Source organism: Rosa chinensis, chromosome 3 (genome assembly GCF_002994745.2).
Source record: "Rosa chinensis cultivar Old Blush chromosome 3, RchiOBHm-V2, whole genome shotgun sequence".
Lineage (NCBI taxonomy): Eukaryota > Viridiplantae > Streptophyta > Magnoliopsida > Rosales > Rosaceae > Rosa > Rosa chinensis.
In genome coordinates this window covers 33086922-33105728 of record NC_037090.1, presented here as the reverse complement: position 1 = coordinate 33105728, position 18807 = coordinate 33086922, and the positions used below count along the sequence as shown (strand labels likewise).

At 39.8% G+C, this 18807-nt stretch overlaps 1 protein-coding gene across 1 annotated transcript; it reads right to left on the bottom strand.

Moving 5' to 3' along the window:
• Positions 1-604: 604 nt before the first annotated feature.
• Positions 605-18807, bottom strand: LOC112191784. Its single transcript, XM_024331195.2, is given in 13 exon segments — positions 605-3509; positions 3710-3947; positions 4140-4493; positions 4817-6005; positions 6367-6602; positions 6605-6875; positions 6979-7361; positions 7481-7697; positions 7788-8043; positions 8535-8862; positions 8943-10151; positions 10579-11142; positions 18620-18807. Coding segments are annotated over 13 exon segments (8001 nt in total). The 5' UTR covers positions 18695-18807; the 3' UTR covers positions 605-828.

Below are 18807 nucleotides of genomic sequence, written 5' to 3'. Positions count from 1 at the left end.
ACATTATTTGGGGGCAGTAATGTGTCTACTGCCCCCCACTAAACCATTAAAACTTGCACCAGTTAAGTGAAGGGTTCTGATTTCGTACGAAGACATTATTTGGGGGCAGTAATGTGTCTATTGCCCCCCATTATTTGGGGGCAGTAAGTGAAGGGTCAACCCCGGCGTCGCCGAGCTTCTAAGCGACGAGGACCGTTGGCTTGGCGTGGAGCCTGGCCGCGGAGAGCACGACGACGAGTTTCGGCGCCGCGATGGAGAGAGCAGGCGTCATGGGCGACCTGCTGGAGGGATGGAGGGAGGGAGAGAGAAATCCGACGTCGTCTGGAGAGAGAGAGAGAGAGAGAGAGAGAGGGGGGGGGGGAGAGAGAAATCAGTGAGGGGGGAGAGGGCAAAAAAGTCTCAAAAATAAATAAAAAGAAGAAAAAAAGAATTAGGGGAAATAATCCCTTAGAGTGTTTTGGGTAAACGGGGTTAAAAAACAGTTAGTGGAGCAAGTGGGCAAATTTTAAGGTAAAATCGAGTAAATGAGCATTTTCCCTAATTTTTACTATTCAATAGAAAAAAAAATTTCACAGACAAAGGTAACTCGTATTGAGCCCTTGAGCTGATTTTTTGGCCTAAACAAGATGATCCATTGCTATGTCACACATTTGTTAAAGTTGGAATCCAGTTTCAGTTTCTATCACTCCACCAACTCTGCTTCAAGCACCCAGCAATCACTAATAAAAACTGATAAGTAGTTCCCGAAGATAATCTGGTTTTGAATTTTGATACATACATAAACTTAAGAACATTCCTACATGAGAAAATTCAAGTTGCATGTGATGGCTACTTTCGGCCTCTTCGCGCCTTATTTTTCTTAGTATTATTCTTGCGGTTGCCCTTTTTGTTTGCTTGGGTTGCAGAAGTAGAAGCCGAGACTGCATCAGGTTGTGGACACATTGGTGTAGACACATTGGCTTTGCAGATTTCCTCACCTCTACTCTGACCGTCTTCAGCATCAAGCAGCTCATCAGTGTCTCCCACCAAGTTGGAGTTTAAAGAGCTCTTCCCTGCATCGATATCATTTACAGAAAGTACACCATCACAAAGAGTATTACCTCCAGCTTCAACAAATCCAATTCGACCTGGTGCAACTTGAATGACTGGTGGTTTAGGAAACATTATTCTGAATAGGTCATCCTTGGACTGAATGGCCTTCATGTCAACAAAGATGGCATCTGGGCATACGAACCTTGAACAATCAAACCCAAAACTAGCAATTACCAAAGTATTGTGAATCTTCTTGAGAGCTGCTGCAAGCACTTCCACATTTATATTCAGAAAATTGTTCCTCCTCCGCCTCTTAAGGGTGTCGTAAAATTCCCATGGAAGTTGTTCAGTGATATAGCTCCTTCCCAGCACATCAGAGAGTACATCCAAGCATATTCCAAAGTTCACACAAAGCAAACATAGTAGAAAGACCAATCTTGGCACGAGTAGTGAATAACAGGTATTCCAATCTGCATTAGACTTTCTAATCCATTCAATCAGATCTGCCTTGTTACCAAGGCATTCGGTAACCACATTAATAACAAAATGAAGGATGCCTTCTATAGATGGTTTCACATGAGTATCTTCATCCTGGTACATCAGCCATTCAGTGAAACAAGAACTTGTGGTGATAACATAACCTCGACATTGAGAAGCCCAAATCAGAAGACGCTCCACAAGATACAAGAAACAACCAGGTGATATGTAGTCTTTAACAACCCTCCAGTTTGCATCATAAGTTTCAACTAAAGCCTCAGATAATAGCCACATAACAGACACCTCTCTAGGCTTCTGACTGGTATTTCCAGGTTCAGTACTCGCACATAGGTTCTCAATAAAGTCCTTCCATGGTGGATTGGAGTCCAACTTTTTCACAAGCTTCTTACATAGTTCAAAATTCAGCTTACCAGACCCGAGAATGGTCATTGCGATCCTTCCAATTTGACCATAAGACAGCTCGTTCTTTGAGCTGATGTATTCAACTATAACTTGATTCAGCACATTCTTTGAAGCATCAGTTCTTCTAAGAGAAATCATATTCTCTCTAAATGATTCCCTCCAATCTAAAGGAAACACGCAAGCAACAAACCTTTCAGTTGAGAAAGTTACAAATTTCTGCAGTGCCTTGGCATCTTGAGGCCTTCTCTTCAAACATTTGCAATTCAAGAGATACACCGCAACATCATAGATGAAGGTAAGAGCCCTGCTCTGGAAGAATGTTGAATCAGAACTCTTGATAGAGAACTTGGAAAGCTCATCAAGCTTTTCCAAAACCATAATGCCTACAGCAAGCAGTTCTGAACTCCAATATTTCTGAGCAGCTGAAATAAGCTGGCGAACATCAATGGAGACCAGCTTCCCATGACTTTGGAAATAGCTTTTGTCCACATCTCTGACCCAATCAGCATCAGGGAAGAGTAAAACGTACACAGGATTCATTTGATTAGATAGCCTCCATACTCCCAAGTAGTTTAAACAAAACTTTTGATAACTTCTGTTTACATTAACATCTTGGGTTTCAAGGCATCCTAGACATTCAATCACGAGAACAATCTTTTCCTTCCAAAAATTCCAGAAGTAAACTAGTGATTCGATGGAAACCTGGTTTTGGGATATCATGTCTTCAGAATGCTTCGCAAAATCACTGATCAATTCTTTTTCCCACAAGTACTTATCAGTCCTCAGAGAAAAATGGGAATCCAACATTTTTCGAGCAGATAACACTTCACCTATAATACTTGCATGTCTCTGAGAAGCCTTCATTTGATGAAACACAGCCAAATTATCCTGTTCATTCAATAAGATATCAACCTCAGTGCAAACCAACTCATAAAAGTCGTCTGTCTCATTCTTGGCAACTGACTTGGTTTTTTTCAAAAGAGCTGCCTGTTGTGCAAACTTCTTCATGGGCCAGCCCTTGCTGCCAGATGACCAAAGAGAGCTGGCAAGTACATAGAATAGGATATGCATTGAGGCATCTTTGAATTCACCTGCCTTTCCAAGATAATTGGATTTAAGTAGAATTTCTCCCTTAATCTGTGCAATCTCCGAAGCTTCCAAATAGTTTCCAAATTGATCTTCCAGCAAAAGAAGTTCATCAAGGCTACCTAAACGCCTCAAAAAATTCCGCATCAATGATATAGACTGGAAGGCTTTAACAAATTTCATCATGGATCTTTTATCTTTCATCTTATGATAGTGGAGTGCAGAGCTCTCTAGAAATTCTTGTTCCATCTTATGTATCCCCTCTCCTCCTCTAGTTAAAGAAGAGTTCTCTACTGCATGCCTTTTCCAATAATCGATGTATCCCAAACCTTTATCAAATAGTTTGCCTTTGGCACAGACAGAGAGACACTCTAAAAAAAAATTGCCTTTAGCATACACATCTGCAGCATCCTCATAGCATCCTGCTAGAGTAAAACATTCAGCAGCTCTTTCCAATTCAGTATCACCACATTTCTCAAAATATATCCTGGCTGCACCAATAGAATTAAAAAAATGAATTCCATAGAGATTTCATCACTAATCGGGAGTACACACACAAACAGGAAGCAAAAAATTGAAGATTCAAGTCTAACAGATGATAGATCAAACAAAATCACAGAAACAACATCACCATTTCACACTAATATAATTGCTTGTAGACAAAGGTAAAATGATGTAAAAATAGGCATACCTGCTCTTTCGTATTCCCCCAAATCAGAAAAACATCTTGCAGCAGAATCAGCCTTCCCTATAGCATCAAATATTTCAGCAGCTTCCCTAAGAATAGAATTAGCCTCTTCAGGATTTGACATTCGCATACGGTCAGCAATAGCTTTAAGGCCAGCAGCTTTGGACCTTTGTTCCCAGTAAGTGTCACCAGCTCTTTCAAAGCACATTGTGGCCATTTCATAGTTATTCTCACGATATAGCTACAAGAAACATATAGAACAAGTGAGAAAAAGTACTGAAAATAGTGGCATGTTGCTTAAAATATATCATGAATACTAGTGAGCAAGTGTGGTATATTGAGTATTACTGCAATATCAACTCTTTTCATAGTTCATATCTCTTCTTTATTAGTACTATTTTCCAAAACTGTTAGATATAAAGACTGAGCAAACCTTAATCCCACGGGATCTCCACTCCTCTGTGCTGCTTGCAACTTGCATGGCTTGTGCAAGTGAATCATCAAGTCGCCTAACTTGCACAAGATATTTTTTCTTCCAATAGTCAAACATGGGTTTTGAAATCTCCTCTACAGTTTCACAAATCCACAATCTCTGTCTTGTGCGAGTAACAGCAACATATAATTGCTTCAATTCAGAGCATAATATGTTGTGTTTCGCTTCACTGAAACTTGGAAATTTCTTGGGTAATGTAGAGTCGAGTAAATCTTGTTCCTTCATGTAATCATAAATAACCCTCCATTGATTTTTCAACGGAGATGAGCTGAAAAAGTTGTACAAGAGTACATCCTGCAAAGACAATATACAAATGTCAGAAATAAACCAAAAATATATATAGATTTCAAAAACATGTCAAGATCCAGCTGACTGAATATCACAATCAAATATTATTGCAGCACAAAACAATTCAAATTCTGATGTAAAGCCAATATCAACAAAAAAGTAATTCCCTAGGAAAATGATGTTTGAATATAAATAAAAGAAGAAAAAGAAATATAGAAGAAGAATTAATCCACTGCAGATGCATTCTTAAAAACAAAATTAAATTTAAATCATTGATAAAACTTCTGTGCCATTAAAAGTCAAATATATGAGCATATATTTGTGATTACCTGAAACTCAAGGCCCTTGCACTCAACTGTGGTTAGGACAAGAGCATGCTTCCCAACAACATTGGAAATTTCTTTTCGAGTACTATCATCTCGTACCAATATCACCTGCTCTGCACCAAAGCCAACTATATTTCCACTATTTCCAAATATTTTGATGATTGCATTTTCATTTTCTCCAGATTCAAGCACAACCGGAGCTTCCCCATAAATCAGACTGCTTTCTGGTTTTAAAACATCAATTGAAAGAGGAAAAAAGCGATATAGTAGCTCAATAATGCTCTGTGATAACTTCAATATACCAGCATGCGTACGGAAGTTTTGAGTCAAATGATATATTTCAGAAATTTGGCCTTTTCCTTTTCTTTCATCTTGCTTCTTGCTTCTTGAATCCAACACAAACTTCTTGTAGAACAGATGTCGTATATCTTGGAACCTAAAATCAATACCCCTGGCAATTGTTTGTGCTGTATCACCAGAAAAAACAAATCCCTCATCAACATTGTTGCACATATGTTTGAACAAAGCAATTTGACTCATTGTGAGATCTTGAACCTCATCAATATAAATAAAATCCATCTGATCACCCACATATTTCTCATGCTTGAGTCGACGTTGAAGATCATTTACAAAGTCAGCCAGATCAAATTCATTATTTTCCATCTTCATTTTTTCATAAGCTTGAAATATCTCATATATCTGTTCTCTGTTTTGCTTGCTTAAATTAGAAGCTCGGCCATCTGACAATTTAACATAATCCTCCCGGCTGAGCTTCCCATCACATGCTTCTATAGCTCCCAAGCCACCTTTTATATGAGAAATAATCTCTGTAAAGACTCTTGCAACATCAAGGTTCTTAGTTAGCTGAGTATTAAAATGGGGCCAATATGATGAACTGAACCTCTCATAATTGACTTCTTTTGTCCTTATAAAGGCCTGGAACACAACTGATCTCGAATTTCTAAATTGGCCATGAGGAAGTGATGCATCGCAGAACCTTGCGAAGTATGAGTTACTCAATGTTCCATCAAGCATCATCAGGAACTTATAGAATGTTATCACAAGAGGGTAAGAACTCGGAGGAATATCATGAAATGAATCTTGGATATCCTTGAATTGGGATTGCTCCTCATCAAAATCAACTATATCAATCAAACTTCTTTCAGCTGGGTCACTTCCACCACACGCAAAACTGCGAACATAGAAAACATGATGCAGAAAAATTTAGAGTCAGAAGTCAGGACAGAAAGAGCATCTTGTACAACCAAGTACATCAGCATTGCTTATCTAGCAAAGTAGGTACTAAAGCAGAATAATGTTAGTAGACGAATAAAATGGTGCATCAAACTTCAAACTGTCATCCATGATATAACAGAAATACAACTTTTTATTTACCCAAAATTCATTTTTTTTTTCCCCTCACCCATAAGAATAATATTGCAATCAAACCCATAATCTAAGTATTGTTTATAAGACAAGAAGCACTGTGTAATGATTTACTACATAATACTTATAATCACATTAAATATCTTTTCAATGAGTAGTCTTCTCACCTTTTCAAATGTGTAACATGTTGCTTGATGGCAAAACATAGCTTAGGACTCACTGTAACGAAAAGCTGGCGTAGAATTTTCCCTTCAGTAGTTGCAGAACTTTGCTCATCATTGCTGTTTTCAGTACCATAACATCCCTGCACAGCCAAATGGTGCCATTGTTCTCTTTGGAATAACTTCATGGTTAAGACGGTGGTCTTCCCAGTACCTGACCGTCCAACTATAAAAGAACTTCTATGATGAAGTATAATCTCCCTTTCTTGGTCTGTAACTTCAAACGGGAGATCCAATTCTCTACCCCAGAGTCAGAGAGTAAGTGGTTCACCAAACCAGATGATAAAGAGTAAAATTTCATTAGCAACAAACTCTCGCTGACCTGTGAATTCTCAACATAACTCCTGCCATCAGAAGTGTCACCAACAAAATCTCTCTTGGTTTCAGTGACAGTAGGATCTTTGAACCGGGAAAATTCCAGAGAAAGTGGCCAGCTCTGTGGAACTTCTAAATCACTGGTCACAAATGAGAACCAAAGATATCAATCAGTAACTTGTTTAAAAGTTCATTATATGAAGAGATGGATTTCAAGATTATTATGACAAATATACAACATACCCCTCAAGATATTTCTCCTTGCAAAGACTAATAAAATCATCTGTATATCTGTTTAGAATAGTCTCCAGGCGATATTCCAACTTTGGGATATCCTCCAGGAGCAATATGTCCCAGACCTTTAATATTTGAATGTATCTCATATCCTTCGCAGTGTCTGTTGTGCAAACAATATCCTTTGCAATGTCTGTTGTGCAAACAATATATAGAGATTTAACCTTAAATTTCTTCAAGATTAGTGAAGAGCTACTACAACCTGTCTCTACATTGCGCTTCCTAGGTCTCCAGCCTGTTGAAAGCTTCAGTAGAAGGTTTAGCACTGACTTCTTCAAAGAGGCTGACGTCAGTTTCTTGAATGACTTCAAAAAGTTATCACTAAAAAGCACCTGTGTAACCAAATAGTCCAAAGTCAGAAAAAATATGGACTATGTGCCATTGTATGAAATTCTTGGAAATTAAAGAGTAAAACAGAGAATGAAGAAACAAATAACACCAAGTCCTTTACCTTCCATCTGGCATTTTTGAAAAGTATGCTGTCGGCGTTGAGCAAATCATCCAATTGGTCCAACTCTTTCTTTACGTCTACTATGGCCTTGGCCAAATCCTTGTCTTGATCAGCATTAAAGAAGCATTCACGACTTTTGGCATCAAGAACCAAGTCCTTCCAAACAGAATCACTACTGCATAGAGTTTTTTCGTTGCCCAAAATCCAGAGACAGTGCCTAAAGTCATCAGAGGATCAATAGGTATTTCCACAAAACTTATTGATGAGATTAGAAAAGCATACAAATTCAAGCAAAAGTAAACCATACCTAGCCCTTGTGAGAGCAACATTGACTCTTTGAATATTTGAAATAAACTGAAGTGATTGATGGCTGTTGGATCTTACAGTGGACATTATAATTATGTCGTCTTCCCCACCCTGGAACCCATCAACTGTATTTATCTTCACTTTAAAGCCATCAAGATTGTCATACTTTTGTCCAAGATTTTCCTGAATTGCCACTACTTGAGCAGCATAGGGAGATACCACACCAACATTGAGTTTCTGTTTTGAATTCAACCATTCTGTATGCAAGAAAAAGACGAAGATTAAACTCTAAAAGATAATAATTAAAGCACAATGATTTGGCAACACATATTGTGATGTTTGTGACCTCAACCTTGACAGCTTCATGGGTCAAGGTAAGGACATGAGAGTTTGGTGACAAGTGCAACAACTAAAACTTGTATAGAGTCTTGTTCTTAGAGATTTAAGACATGAGCAAAAAAAAAAACATATAATATGCATTGGTCAGGATCATATGACAATGTTTCACTGAAGTTGTGCAGATTTATCCAAAAGGAAAGCCCGCATGCTATAAATTTTTTAATGTTTTTCACACTGTTAACATGCTGATATTCAAGGGAATGTCTAAAAGCAAATGCATACAGAACGGCCATTTGATAAATAAATGTATACAACTACACTATTATTTAACATAAAAATATAATAAAAAATATCCATTTGGAAACCAAAAACTTGGAAAATACTGAGATGAGACACAAATCCAACATACCTTTGTAAAGATTCCGCAGTACTTTCAAAACAATAGCAACCTCAACCATATTCTTTCGACTATGTCCATCCTCATCCTTCTCCTCTCTTCCATCATTTACATTTATAAAAGAATAAGGACCATATATTGGCCCTGGAAGATAGTGCTTCTCATGGCTTTTTTTTGTGACATTTGGAGCATCCAGGATCAGGTTATTATAGAAACTAGAATTTGGGAAGAAACTTATTGACGGATGCATTCTGTACTGCATATTTAGAAGGTGTTTTGGGTGACCCATTGTGCTTAACCTCTCAAACAAGCTTCTTGCAAAACCAGCTTCTTGAGAAACCTATAGAAGAAAAAAATTGGAGATAAAAGATGAAGTGCAGTAAGAAACACAGGTTATATAATGCTAAAGCTGCAACTTACATTGCTTTTCACCATAGCTGGCAATTGGCGTTCATCACCAACAAGAATTACATGTTTTACTCCTGGTAGTTGCAGGGGTATAGTTGACTCGCACTCTTTCAACTGTGCAGCTTCATCAATAACCACAAAGGTAAATGGCTCCATTTCCTGTCTATGCAGCTTAAATGAACTAGATGCAGTGCAAAATACTAAGGATGCACCTAGGAAACATAAATCCATTAGATCAGTTCCGTTCCTAAAATCTGGAAGTTGAAGTTTACTAAGAGAATACTGTAGAGTGCGTAAAGCTACAAGGCATTCCTTTCTCTTCATGACAAGAGGAATTGAGTCAGCTACATATAACTCAGATACACCCTCAACCTCTGAACAAGAAAAACGGCCTTCCAATGCTTCTGAAATAACATTACCTTCAAACAACAGCATCCCAAAGGAATCAACTAAGAGGATAAGAGAAACCATATCCTTGAATATGTGTTCTGGAATGCAGCTTTTGGTCATATGGGTACAGAAGATAGAAATGCAATATCTTAGTGGCAATGCGGTAGAGAGAAATCTATTTCTGAAATATTCAAGAAATGTTTTGCACTTCCCCTCGCTAACTCCTGGTCCACTTCTGCGTTCATCATTCACTTCACGAGCACTATTTTGTTCTTCCCCTTCAGTGAGTTCAGTCAACTCATTGCCCAAGTAAATATTGTAATCACAAACACAATCTTCAAGTAAATTTATCATGGAAGCAAAGCAATGCCTCCAACCAGTTTGTGGTCCTATGCACTCGATGATTTTTTCAATACGGTGGCCCAAATATATCTCTTCAATATCTGAACCAACTTTGAGTTTGAGTCGTTCCTTATTCCCAAGTAAAAGGATTTTTCCAACTGAACAAAACATTGCATTGGACTCCGCTTCTGTCACCATTTTCAGAAGACGAGAAGCAACTTCAGTTATTGCAACATTTGTTGGGGCACAAATAAGAGTCCTACAATTCTTCTTTAACAGAGTAAAAAGCAGAGTAGCGATTGTTTTAGTTTTTCCTGTCCCAGGAGGACCCCATATAAGTTCCACCGAAGACTTTGCACCACAATGCCGCATTCCAAGACAAGCCAAAACTGCCCCAGTTTGGGCCTCATTAAGTCCTGACAATAAATTCTCATCTAACCCCTTCTCCATGATGTCATTATTCTTCTCATAGGAAGGATTTTCCTGAGCCTGTCATCAAGCATAATCTTTTCAGTCAGTTCCAACAATAGTTGTCAACATAGAAACATAACTACAGAAGTTCTGCAATTTGAAATGTCAAATGAAATAATCAGATGAGAGAGAGAGAGAGAGAGAGAGAGAGAGAGAGAGAGAGAGAGAGAGAGAGAGAATAAGTGCCAATAACTTGAGTTGTAAAAGTTTAATAAAGTTAAGAAAGATTTTGTATTTTTTCACTTTAAACAGGAAGACATTGTAGCCTAAATTATCAAACCATTATTAAGAGATTTGGTTAACTATGAAGAAGTAGTGCACTGACAGATTTATATGATCTGTGGTTAGTGTTGCATTACATATTGTATGTTGTATTGTTAGCAGTGTACCATGTTAATAAATGAAACGGAAAATTAACCTAATCTATTAATCCTTGAGGTCTTACCACAGAATCAGAGCATAGAACTTCTTTGATAATTGTCAAATTTCCCTGCATGTACAATGCTTTGTATATTCTTCGACTGGGGATTAAATTCAACAAGAAAACAATAAACAGTGATGTGCTATCATCGACTTCAAACTCTTTTGAAGACTCGATTTTAAAACAAAGAGAAGTTTCCTCATCCCCATTCTCATCTTTTTTCTGAATTTGTGAGATGTTAGACACAAGATGAGTTACAGATACAAAAGACCATGACCTGCCAGCCAGTTGTAATTCAGAAACAGTTTCAGGTTTAGCATTTGCTAAAATAAAAAGATCCCCAGGCAAAGTTTTGTATGGATCATTGCCACGTTCACTGAACCTGTTTCGCCAACAATCAACCTTGACTGTATATTGCTTTGTTCCATATGGCTTGGACTCTTTAAAATCAACTACTTCCGCAAATGGAGCACTGTCAATAGTTTCCATACTGGAATGTAACTGAGCTCGAGTTTCTTCCAATAAAGGATACAGATAAGACCCAAAGTACTGGTCAACCGACTGAAATGATTCAGGAATCTTTTCCACCTAGAAAAAACGAAAGCTCAAAATAAGTTCTTAAAGAGAGATCAGTACTACTTGTTTAAGTATATTGGTATTGAGAGAGATTGATGAGAGAAGTGTATTTCATTATAGAGAATAGGAGCCCTATATATAGGGATTACAAAGTGCATAATCTAATGTTACAAGGAATACCAATCCGTGTAGGATTGGGAAATCTAGAACCTTCTCTCCTATTCCTATTCCTAGTTTGATAAGGCACACTAAACTTGATTTTCCTTCAACACTCCCCCTTGTGCCGCTCAAACTTGGTGGTGACGCTTCATCCGTTGCCTCGTTAAAAACCTTGCCAGGTAACAAAAACCCTGTGGGACAAAAATAATCCTGGTCGAAGGACAAAAAGAGCACAACACGTCCTTCACTCTTCGAGATCGAACATGTAGACATCATAACTCCCCCTGATGTCGATATCTCCCCCTGATTGCTACAATCGTGGGAGTTCGGATAACTTTCTCAATCCGATGCTCTTCACATGTTTCTCGAAGGTGGATTTAGGTAACGACTTAGTGAATAAGTCCGCTACATTATCCTCTGATCGGATTTGATTCACTTCAATCTTTAGAAGTGATTGTTGTTGCTGATTATAAAAGAACTTAGGCGATATATGCTTGGTGTTGTCACCCTTGATGAAACCTAACTTCATTTGTTCAATACAAGCTGCATTATCCTCATAAATGCATGTAGGGTCATCTGTGGTAGACTTCAAACCACAACTTCCTTGAATGTGTCGAATTACAGACCTTAACCATACACATTCACGTACAGCTTCATGTAGAGCAATAATCTCTGCATGATTTGAGGAAGTAGCAACAAGGGTCTGTTTCGTAGACCTCCAAGATATCGCAGTGCTTCCCATGGTAAAGACATAACCTGTTTGGGAGCGACCTTTGTGAGGGTCAGAGAGGTACCCTGCATCAGCAAAGCCCATCAAGACATCATTGTCGTTTTGATGGAGGGAGATAGGAGGACGCCGGCCACCATGAGCGGCGGCGGCGCCGGCGCCGGCAATATGGCCGGCGGCCATTCCATGGACGGGGGCATTTTGCCTTTTTGGGTCCGATCCCAATTTTCCGTCATTCCTTTTCTCTCTGTAGGGATAGAATAAGCCCATATCAATCGTACCTCTTAGGTATCGAAAGATTGTCTTTATACCAATCCAATGGCGGCGTGTTGGCGCAGAGCTATGTCTAGCTAACAAGTTCACTGCGAATGAGATATCCGGTCTTGTGCATTGAGCTAAGTACAATAATGCGCCTATTGCACTTAAATAGGGCACTTCGGCCTCTAGGGGTTCTTCGTCCTCATCCCTTGGACGAAACGGATCTTTTCCGGGCTCAAGACTACGGCCGATCATGGGAGTACTTGCAGGCTTTGCTTTATCTTCATTAAAGCGCCTTAGAATTTTCTGAGTATATGCAGACTGATGGATCAAAATCCCATCACTACGGTGCTCGAGTTCTAAACCGAGACAAAACCGTGTTTTCCCAAGATCTTTCATCTCAAATTCGGATTTCAAGTAATTAGCAGTTTCCTTTAACTCATCTAGAGTTCCAATTAGGTTCATGTCATCGACATAAACTGCTACGATTGCAAATCCGGAACTTGTTCTTTTAATGAACACGCATGGGCATATTTCATTGTTAATATATCCCTTCCCAATCAAGTAGTCACTTAGACGGTTATACCACATCCGTCCGGATTGTTTTAATCCATATAGTGAGCGTTTTAATCTTATTGAAAACGCGCTCCGTGGTTTAGAGCCACTTGATTTGGGTAATTGAAGTCCATCTGGAACCTTCATATATATCTCTGAATCTAGATCCCCATAGAGATATGCTGTAACCACATCCATAAGCTGCATGTCAAGTTTTTCGGAAACTACCAAACTGACAAGGTAGCGGAACGTTATAACGTCCATTACGGGAGAATATGTCTCCTCGTAGTCGATTCCAGGGCGTTGTGAGAAACCTTGCGCCACAAGGCGGGCTTTATATCTTACCACCTCATTTTTCTCATTACGCTTTCTAACAAAGACCCATTTATGGCCAACAGGCTTTACACTTGGGGGTGTCTGCGTTACAGGCCCAAATACCTGTCTCTTTGTTAGTGAATCCAATTCAACCTGGATCGCATCTTTCCATTTAGGCCAATCTGCTCTTCGTTGACATTCTTCAACAGAGCGAGGTTCGATATCATCATATTCTATAATTCCTTTTGCAATATGATATGCAAATGCATCATCAATCGCCATAGAATTTCTATCCATCATCTCATGTACACTAGTGTAATTTATGGAGATCTCTCTATTCTCTGGAGTTGGTTCTGACATTGGAGCGTCCCCCAATGATGTCTCTTGGACATAACCATAATCCGGAATATTCTCATGAGATGGATTATTTATATCGATGATTAATGGATTATTCTGTGCCAAACTCGCTTTCTTTCTTGGGCGAGAATCCATCGAACCTATAGGCCTCCCGCGCTTCCTGGCAGGAGCCATGGGCCTAGCCACAACGTCACCATCACTGTGAGAGGGGACGTTGGCGCCATGCTCAAATCCTCTTGAGTTAGCGTCATGTCCTCTAGTTTTAGGGACATCAATCCTTGCAGGCACGTTTGCAGCAGGTATGTGTGATCTCGTCACTTTAGCGATATCAGAAAACGCATCAGGCATCGATTCTGCTACGTTCTGAAGATCGAGAATTCTCCGCACTTCAATTTCAGACTGTGCGGTTCGGGGATCAAGATGAGACAGAGTGGGGACAGACCACGACAATTCCGGTCGTTCCTGTTGAACATTGATGTTCTTATCTCCCCCTAACGATGGGAAGACTGTCTCATCGAAGTGACAATCCGCAAATCTAGCGGTAAAGAGATCGCCTGTCAAGGGTTCTATGTAGCGGATAATCGTTGGAGAATCATATCCAACATAAAGGCCTAATCGTCTTTGAGGACCCATTTTGGTGCGCTGTGGCGGCGCAATAGGCACATAGACCGCACACCCAAATATGCGTAAGTGTGAGACATCAGGCTCATACCCAGTAACTATCTGGGACGCAGAGAAGGGTTGGGTGGCAGTGGGCCTCAGACGAATAAGTACAGCTGCATGCAATATTGCATAGCCCCAAGCAGAAATAGGGAGATTGGTGCGCATCACCAATGCTCGAGCAACCATTTGTAGTCGTTTAATGGTGGCTTCTGCGAGACCATTTTGGGTATGAACATGAGGAACAGGATGTTCAACATCAATCCCAATGGACATGCAATAATCATCAAAAGTCTTTGATGTAAACTCCCCAGCATTGTCTAATCTTATAGACTTAATGGGATGATCAGGGTGGTGAGCCCGTAACTTAATGATTTGTGCTAGGAGTTTAGCAAATGCAGCGTTCCTTGTGGACAATAGCATGACATGTGACCAGCGTGTCGATGCATCAACCAACACCATAAAATATCTAAATGGTCCGCATGGTGGTTGAATAGGTCCACAAATATCACCTTGAATTCTTTGCAAGAATGGTATATTTTCCTTGGTGTCCTTTGCATAGGATGGTCTTGATCCTAACTTTGCTAAAGAGCAGGCTTTGCAGAACGAATGATGGGCTTTAGAAACAACCAATGAGGATTTTGGTTGAGCCACAAAGTCACAAGTGACCTTAGAAGTAAAAGTTGGAGACAAAGGACCCTTGGTGGCGTCAATGCCACCCTGAGGCCGCAGGGGGAAGGCGGCGCCGGCCAAGGATGGCCGGATTTGGGGGTGAACGGCGCCGTGAGGCGCAGGGGTTCCTTCGGTGTCCAAAAACCGAGTTTTACTTCTTTTCGTTCTGAAAAAGGGATGTCCGTGTGAAGTCTTTAATACACGGATCATCATGTCACGACCTGGGTGTCCCAAACGGTCGTGCCAAAGCCTATACGTGTCGGAATCCCATAAATCATCTCTCATGACATGGTTGGATTCAATGACTCGAATAGTGGTTGCATACAACCCACTAGAGCGACACATAAGTTTCTCTAATACTCGTTTATGTCCGTAGTCATTAGAGGTGATGCAAAGGAACTCTTGTCCATTCTCACAATGTGTTTCCACATGAAAACCATTGGCTCTTATATCTTTGAAGCTCAATAGGGTTCTTCCTGCCCTAGGAGCATAAAGAGCTTCGGTGACATTCAAGGTAGTGCCATTAGGCAACATAAATTGAGCTGGTCCTCGACCATGAATCAATTGAGATGGTCCAGCCATCGTAGTCACAGAAGATCGAGTAGGCGCCATCCATAGGAATAGCTGCCTGTTTCGAAGGATGGTATGTGTAGTAGCACTATCCACGAGGCATTCGAGCTCTCCGGGAAACATACTGAAAAATAATAAAGTTCGAATTTAGAATATGTCCAAGACATTTGAATAAGATAAATCGATACTTTATTAATAATAGCCAATGATTACATCAAAGTTTCTTGACCATAATCTAATCCAATATAAAAATCAAATCGTAGACAAATCGTAGTCACTCTATCCGTTCGGCAATTTCAATTTAGTTGTGACCAGGTAAGGTAAGGCGAGATTTTGGTGGAGCGTTGCTCACTTTTAAAACCGTTCTCTCAGATCAAACCTTGCCTAGACATCACAAGTACTCTTGAGTACGCTTAGAGGGAAAGAGTTAATACAATAAGTCATTTTATTGATATAAGGCATAATTGCCATGACATAATTCTTGGAAAAATAAAAGACTATAAATAAAAATCTGCGGTATTTTGTCTTCATCGCCAGATTTAAAGTCTTTGTGAACTCGAAGTCTTGATCACCATGATGCGACTACCTTCGTAGGTACATTGCAAATTCAGGTCCATTGATCAGACGTTCCATATCAGAAATAGACACCATAAAGAGGATTCTCCCTTGATTGAGGCGCATTGGCGCAATATGCATAGTCCCTAGGACTGGTGGCGTTGGAAAGTGGTGCCCATGGCCAACGTTGGCTCCATGGTTTCCAACCCTATTTCCCTCAAAATCACGCCTCCTACGGTCGTGGGATTGTCGCCTTGAGCGATTACCTTCTTGAGCATTTCGATCGTATGGATCATGACGTCGATGGCGACTTTCTCTAGCCATAGGACGATGCTCTTGATAGCTATCTTGAAGCCTATCAAATCTTCTTTTCACAAGTTCATTGCCATGTCTTTCAGTAGTGACCATAGCTTCAATAAGCTGTTGAAAACTTGTGATTCGCCTTGCATTTACATGAGTCCGGAATAAGTCAGAGGACCTCATAGCATAGACGGGGAAGGTATTGAGGGTTTTCTCAATCAATTGGTCTTCTGTGATTGTTTTTCCACAGAGACGCATCATTGCTTTGATGCTGAGAGCTTCCGAATAAAATTGCATGACAGTGTCAAATTCAGAGAAGCGAAGATCGTTCCATTCTGCTTCTGTATTCGGAAGGATGGAGTCACGAACATTGCCATATCGTTCGCGAAGCGCATGCCAAAGCTTTATGGCGCTATCCTCATTTATGAACTCAAACTGGAGGTCACTATCCATGTGACGTTTCATAAAGGCAAGTGCCTTGGAATTATCTTTCTCAGTTTGAGGGTCTGGAGCTGTTTCTATAAGACAAAGCTCTTGGATTGTATGCAATAAATCACGGGCAATGAGGTGGATCTCGACATCAGTGACCCAAATTAAGTACCTTTTGCCTGCATAATCCAATGGAACAAAATCGAGTTTGTTTGTGTTTGACATCCTGAAAGATGAAACAAAAACAAGTTAGTTTCGGAGTCAATGCTTCCACGAAAACTAAATAAGATTTCCGAGCTATGCTACCAAGAAATCGATTTCCAAGAATAATTGGATTAGACCGAAACAATGATGTTTAAATGGTCAAAATCTATGCTCACGAACGCTCTTAGTCCGTAGCTTACGAACGCTCTTAGTTCGTTAAATCGATGCTTACGGACGCTCTTAGTCCGAAGTCTTACGAACGCTCTTAGTTCGTTAATTGCGTGAATCCCCACGATTCCGCTTTTCTCAAAAATCGAACCCACGTTATAAGAAAGGTGGGATGTAGAAGAAGGGAGGTTTTCAAGTCCCCGAGAAAAGAAGAAGAAATATAAATTCTGAAATTATAGGAACTTCAAAACTTACTCTTTTGAATACTTACTTGTATTTGGATCACGCGCGTGTCGATGCAGGCGTGATGGAGCGAAGCAATCCGAGTAGATTCTGTTCTGAACAGCTTGTACCTCGATTGGTGTACAGATCTCAATATGACTCCGATAAGGTTGAAATTCGGAGGTTATATGGAAGAGACAGAGACGAACAACTTTGATGAAGAAAGTTTTTCGATCTGAGCTTCCAAACTAGACGTTTCGAGGCTTGCAAGAAGACGGATGTGCACAGGAACGGGAAAAAGATGCAGTGGGTGTGCGTTGGCTTGTTTGCGCAGCAGGGATGCTTCGGTGGCAGCAGGCTGGAACGCAGGGCTGCAGGGAGGGGGCAGCAGGGGCTGCTGTGCAAGGTTGCAAGCGCACGGGCGCTCGGGCTGCAGCGAAGGCTCGGCTAGCTCGGGCTAGGGGCTGATTTGTGAATGAGTTTTGGTTTTCTGTTTTGTGGTTAGAGTCGTGCTGATAACGTGTTTAAGTATATTGGTATTGAGAGAGATTGATGAGAGAAGTGTATTTCATTATAGAGAATAGGAGCCCTATATATAGGGATTACAAAGTGCATAATCTAATGTTACAAGGAATACCAATCCGTGTAGGATTGGGAAATCTAGAACCTTCTCTCCTATTGCTACTCCTAGTTTGATAAGGCACACTAAATCGATATTCCTTCAACACTACTTTTTTTATAAATCTGTATAGAACACTTCATCTGCAGATAATATAATCTCAAACAACTTGCATTCAGAGTCCTTCAAAGCATTAAGTCATTAACAAGAACAGAAAATTCACAGTACGATCGGTGTCTTGAGAACCATATAAAATTAAAGCATGCTTGAAAATTAAGTCAGTCTTATAATCCAGGGTTTCAAATTATACTTGCTAGTAATTGCTTATGCTTATAATTACATAGAATTAAGAAGGCCAGAAATTCAAACTTATTTGCTAAAAGCGTCAACTCGTTTAAAAGGGCTTCCTTTGGCCTGAACAAACTCCAAAAGCTTTAGTGATAATAGTTTCAGATCGAGTTCATAAAAGTTGACTGCACACACAGCCACAATATACTCATCATATTTCATTTGCCCATGTTTGTGGATGGCTACAATTAGATTGTAGTAGAAGAAAAACATAAGAAAGAATCAGTAAAATGAATCAATACCAGGGAAAAGTGTCCTACATTAAACCTTTACTATTTGAATTATTTATTCCAATCACAACAAAAATTTTAGAACAGTAATATAAAGATGGCACCTTTCTTCAATAAATCCACAATGGACCAAGAAAATACCTTGTTCTTGTAAAGATCTTCATTGAAAATGTCTTCAAGGGACCAAGAAAACAGAGTCTCAGTTAAACCCACCATCAAGCACTATCAGTCTATCACTCAAGTCACTGTACCCTTTCTCTAACATAACCAAATGATTATGAACCCAGTTCTTTCCTCAAACCCACTTGAAGAGAGCTAAAGATTTTTGA